The sequence below is a fragment of the Arachis hypogaea genome, chromosome 9 (assembly GCF_003086295.3).
Source record: "Arachis hypogaea cultivar Tifrunner chromosome 9, arahy.Tifrunner.gnm2.J5K5, whole genome shotgun sequence".
NCBI lineage: Eukaryota > Viridiplantae > Streptophyta > Magnoliopsida > Fabales > Fabaceae > Arachis > Arachis hypogaea.
Window position 1 is genome coordinate 94,890,892 of NC_092044.1, and position 5,430 is coordinate 94,896,321.

A 5,430-nucleotide genomic window follows, 5' to 3' on the forward strand; every position below is an offset into this window, starting at 1 on the left:
CATGAACAAAATTAACTCAAGTAAACAAAATTAACTCAGCAAATGAAATGATTCTAAGTCACAGCAAACAAAATTTAAAATCCAACTAACAAAAATCCTGAACAAAATTAAGTAATTAACTAAACTAAATGATTCCTACTTCCTAGTCACAGAAGATAAGATATTCAAAACCAAAAATATGAACAAATCAGAAATTTCAGAACCAGTAATCACAAAAATGAACAGCACAAAACACAGGCTAGAATACACAAATAAAATTATTCCAAGTCACAGCAAACAAAATTCAAAATCCAGCTAACAAAAATCATGAACAAAATTAAGTAATTAATCAAAATAAATGATTCCTAGTCACAGAAGATAATATATTCAGAACCAAAAATCATGAACAAATCAGAAATTTCAAAACCAGTAATCACAAGAATGAACAGCACAAAACTCAGGCGAGAATACACAAATAAATAAGTAAATACTTCAAAATGGAGAAAAGGAGAATACCTATCTGAAGCACGAACAGAATGAGCAGAGATGTCAATGGCGAGGGAAGGTTCCAGCTAACGGATGAAGACAGAATGAACAGAGATGTCAGGCAACGAGGGAAGCACGAAGAAGTGCTTGACAGTGACGGAGGAAAGGCGAACATGGAGAGCGTGCTCTCGAACAGAGAAGACGACGTCAAGCTCCTGCGACGGTGCCGAGCTTCCACGCGCGATGCCTATACATGCGACGGGGCTTTGGGGTTGAGGTGGTTGCGGTGGTTAACGTGGCTGTGGGGCTGCGGTGGCTTTGGGCGGCGGAGCTGGGTCAATGGGTTTTTCTTTCAATTTCAGTGGGGACTTGGGGTAATGTGTAGTTGATTTAGGGTTTTTTTTTATGTAAAACAGTGGCGTTTTGGAATTTGTAGCCAAATCGGAAACTTTCTAAAAAATCGATCGGTTTACCGATTAACCTCCGATTCAACCGGTTCTTTGATTGATTTTTTGCAAACAGGTTTAATATAGTCAACCGAATCGGTCTGATAATCGGTTTTCAATTAACCCAGCTGAACTGGTCGATCTGGTTTGATTTGCAGAACAATGACAAATTCTGGATCCCTTATTTTTGCAGCACTCATTATTGCTCAATATATTAATATTTCTACAGTACACTTTTTAATGTCAAAATAATTGCCAAAGGAAGCTGACAAAAACAAAACAAAACGGAACACAAACATGCATTGCACAATTCCTGAAATGGATAAATTCTATGCCGTACAACATCTGTAAAACCAAAATCATATTCTAATAATTCAACACTTTTTAATTTTAATATGGAGACAAGAATGGGGTAGGACCGCGTTATGGAGAACACGTGTGCTTTACCTGTATGTGGTGTCAGGGGCGAAGTAATCGGACGGTGCGAAAGGATGCTGCGTTATCGGACGGTCCAATTTGAAGGTGACAAAACAGACGGTCCGAGTTGTGCCATCCCCGCCATGTGTTGCGCATGCGTAGCTCGCCGCAACGGTGCCCCTTAAACCTAACATACCCCCATGCTGCACCCACACCCACCCTCCGAAGTCACTTTCACCTTCATCCCACCCAGCATCCATTCTCTCTTTTTCTTCTTCGTTTATCAACTTCTTCTTCCTCTACATCTATAAAAAAAATTAAAATATCAAAGAAACAAAAATTTAGAGATGTTGATTGTCCTAAACTTCATATTGTACAATATCTCTGCCATCTTGATCATGTAAGTTTATGTTTCAAATTTTTTTATATTTCAGAATTATAGTTATTATTGTTAGAAATTTAATTATTATCATTGTTGTTAGAAATTAAATTTAGGAATATAGACAGAATTATTATTATTATTGATAGAAATTTAGAAATATATGTTTAAATAATAGTTAGAAATATACTTATTTATAATAGTTAGAGAACATTTTAATGAATGATAATATTTGAGTTAGACTAATATGATAGATTAGTAAAAGATACTTTTTAGAATTTTTTGTAATAATTTTAGAAATTATAATTAATTGATTAACTTTTATAATTAATTTTAGAAATTATAATTAATTTTAGAAATTATAATTAATTGATTAACTTTTATAATTAATTTTAGAAATTATAATTTTAGAAATTATAATTTTAGAAATGATAATAATTTTTTGTAACAATAAATAAACTAAACTAAATCGTGTATAATTTTTTGTAATAATGTTGAGAATTTTGATTAATAATTCGGTTTTGTTAAATATAATAGATTTGTTTTTTGGTAATAATTATTTGTTTATTGTTAGCTTTTTAATTGACATAAATATGTTATTGTACTTGAAGTTTTAATATTAAAGTGGAACATTATTAGTTAAATAAGAATTGGAATTATCTATTAGTTATTATTATTAATAGTAAGTTAGAAATAATTTTTAGGGTTATTAATTAAATTTAGAAGTAAAATATTATTACTCGGGAGGAGCATTTACGGTTTACTGGATTTTATCATGTTTTCCATATTAGAATAGCTCAATGTCAGAAAATACGGGTAAATACTCTGGTCGAAAGGTGGCACCCAGACACACATACCTTTCACCTTCCGATTGGTGAATGTGCTGTGACACTGAAAAATATGGCTGTTATTCTTGGTCTTCCGACGGATAGTCTTTCAGTCACAAGGATGACTATGAGTTGTTTTAAAGCCTTAGAGGTGGAGTGTTTGCACTAATTTGGGGTGGCACCGAGAAAGTTGAACTGTAGAGAAAGTTGCATAAAACTGACGTGGCTTCGGGATCTAAAAGAACGTTTACAGTTGACTGATGAAAACAGCATGCAGAGGTACGTGAAGTGTCACATTATGTTGTTATTTGATACGAACTTGTTTGGAGACAAGTCTGGGACATCTGTGCACTGGAAATTTCTGCCTTTGCTTCGTGATTTTGGCAGTATTAAACAGTACAGTCGGGGATCAGCATGCCTAGCACACCTGTACAGGACGTTATGCAGGGCATCTCGTTTTGACTGTAAGAAAATCGATGGTCCACTAACACTTATGCTCAGTTGGACTTGGATCTGCCTACCATATTTAGCGTCGGTTCCTAGGGAATCCCATAGTTTTTTGCTTGCAAACAGGTAACCTTATCTTACATTTACATGGTAACTTCATATTTAGAATCCAATTGCGTTAATGAAATAAGTCATATTAGGTGGCGTAACTGGGAGCATGGGGACCGACGCTATGGATATCTTACGCTTGATCACTTTAGGAAGGCCTTGGATGATCTTCAGGAAGGCCAGGTGTGTTTTCATTAAAGAAGTATTTGTTTCAGGTTTAGTGTTATTATTATTTGGATTGTAATCATCTGTTTCCTTTATTTTTCCCAGTTTGTGTGGGTTGCTTATGTTGTTGATCGCGTTGATCCGGACATAATTCCTGCAGAAATCTACATGCACTCGATTGTATGGAGTGCGACGGTGCCATTGGTGTCTTTTGAATGCATTGAGTGGCATGCAACCGATAGGTTTAGGCGACAGTTCGATTTTGTTCAGGGAGTTCCTCATCAAGAGCAGAATCTAGACAAGACACACAGAGAAGTCCTAACTGGTCCTAAGAATCTTAACTGGCCTACAGCCACGACTCATTTATTTTGGGTGATGCAGTGGACAAACAGGTATCGTCACGTTCTTACTGAGCATTCCATGCCTCCACAGCATCCCTTAGATATTTACATGTACTGATACCATATAAAATATGGCAACCACTTGAACTTGTCGGATCTTGTGGTTCAAGAGAATGATGAGGGTAATTAGGTTATGGATGATGATAATCAAGAGCAAGAGTTACAATCACCGCCATATCCACCTCCACAAGAACAACCTTAGTCCTCAAGCCAATATGTACCTTAAACACAGTTTACCCTATCATACCCAATACATCAGCAGTATTGGAGTATGCCACAGTTTGACTCAGGAGACGGAGCTTCTTTTAGCCAGTTGCTTGGGTTCATACCTGTAAATACAGGCCAAGCACAACATGGCCATCAGCCTGATTTCATGGCAGGTAGGTATTCCTTGGACGCGAGGCATCCATGTCGCATTTCCTCGGGTGCTTCTAGAGAGTTGGTATCTGGTGACTCTAGTAGGAGTGATGGTGGTCGAGGAATTCTTAATAGTTAAAACCCTAACCGTGTTTCAATGGGTCTAATTGAAGAAAATTCTAAGACACTTGAGTAAGAGACTGATGAGTATCTAGTAGATGAACCAGATGACGAGGAGGATGAAGATGAGGATATGGACGAGGATGAAGAATCCCATAATAATGCTTCTGATGATGGTGATGATGCAGGTCCTATTATTGCTTTTCCTATTGGTCATATGATTATATTATATTCATATATGGTATCTCTGTTGGTTTGATTATATTATATACTTGTTTGGTCAATTATTTTTATTATATTGATGTTAGGATGGTCTGTTTAATTAAATTGTATACAAGTGAGGTACGTACTCCAGATGAGACAGATAAAGGCTACAATCGTAGGGTTGATCCGTCATGTCATAGCGCTAATCAATTCACTCCGTCTGTGTTCAAAAAGGCCACCAAAAAATGCAAGATTCTTGTGAAAGATGTAAAGTGGGCAATGAAAAAGTAGTTGTTGTGTAGTTAACATTTTCTATGTATCAGTTAACTTTTCTATATATCAATTAACTATTCTATGTATCATTACTATGCATGTCATGGAGTATTTGGACAAGTTATAATGTTTCAAATATCGTAAAATGTTTAGACAATATCTAAAGTCGCATATGCCATAGAGTAGTTTGATATAAGTTACAATTTTTCAAATATCATAATTTATCAAGGTTGCGAGAACCGGACCGGTCAATGAACCGGTGAGGTTACCGGTTTAGTGGTTCACTGGTTCGACCGGGGTTCAACCGGTTTAATTAAATATTAAATAAAATTATTAAAAAACCTAAAATAATTTTAAATATATAAATTCAATAATTTCTAACTTAATAAAATTTAAAATTTCACATAATAAATTATCCATAACTTAATATTAGAGGTTCACAAACAACTTCAAATATCAAAGTTTATAACTAAACAAAAAAATGCACATAGTGACAAACCCATAATGTTCTACGTTCAAAAGAAACAATTACTAGCAAGTTTTCAACTAATCAAAGGTGCATGATAAACTATTATTTTATGATTTATATTGTGTTTAATTGAGTGGTTTTATCAAGTCTTTACCCACTTATTCATATGATTAGCATGTATTTACAATTCCTTCCCAAAATTGTTCCATGGTTGAAAACCTACTTCTTAGAGATCTTTTTATTGTGTATTTTAATTCTCCTTTATATCATTCGATGCTGTGATCCGTGTGTTAAGTGTTTCAGGCTTCATAGGGCAGGAATGGCTTAGAAAATGGAGAGGAAGCTTACAAAA

At 35.0% G+C, this 5,430-nt stretch overlaps 1 protein-coding gene across 1 annotated transcript; it reads left to right on the top strand.

The window, feature by feature from the left end:
* The first annotated feature begins 2,805 nt into the window (after positions 1–2,805).
* LOC140175166 (serine/threonine-protein phosphatase 7 long form homolog) lies at positions 2,806–3,713 on the top strand. The gene is made up of 3 exons (XM_072202103.1): positions 2,806–3,034; positions 3,148–3,272; positions 3,360–3,713. The coding sequence occupies exons 1-3, from the start codon at positions 2,806–2,808 to the stop codon at positions 3,711–3,713; spliced, it is 708 nt and encodes a 235-aa protein (XP_072058204.1).
* The last annotated feature ends 1,717 nt before the right edge of the window (positions 3,714–5,430 follow it).

Excerpts from the sequence above, each read along its gene's own strand:
- LOC140175166 (XM_072202103.1), top strand. The coding sequence starts at position 2,806 with ATGCAGAGGTACGTGAAGTGTCACATTATGTTGTTATTTGATACGAAC. Across the intron at positions 3,035-3,147 it reads TCCACTAACACTTATGCTCA|AATCCAATTGCGTTAATGAA; the intron begins GTTGGACTTGGA and ends CTTCATATTTAG. Across the intron at positions 3,273-3,359 it reads ATGATCTTCAGGAAGGCCAG|TTTGTGTGGGTTGCTTATGT; the intron begins GTGTGTTTTCAT and ends TATTTTTCCCAG.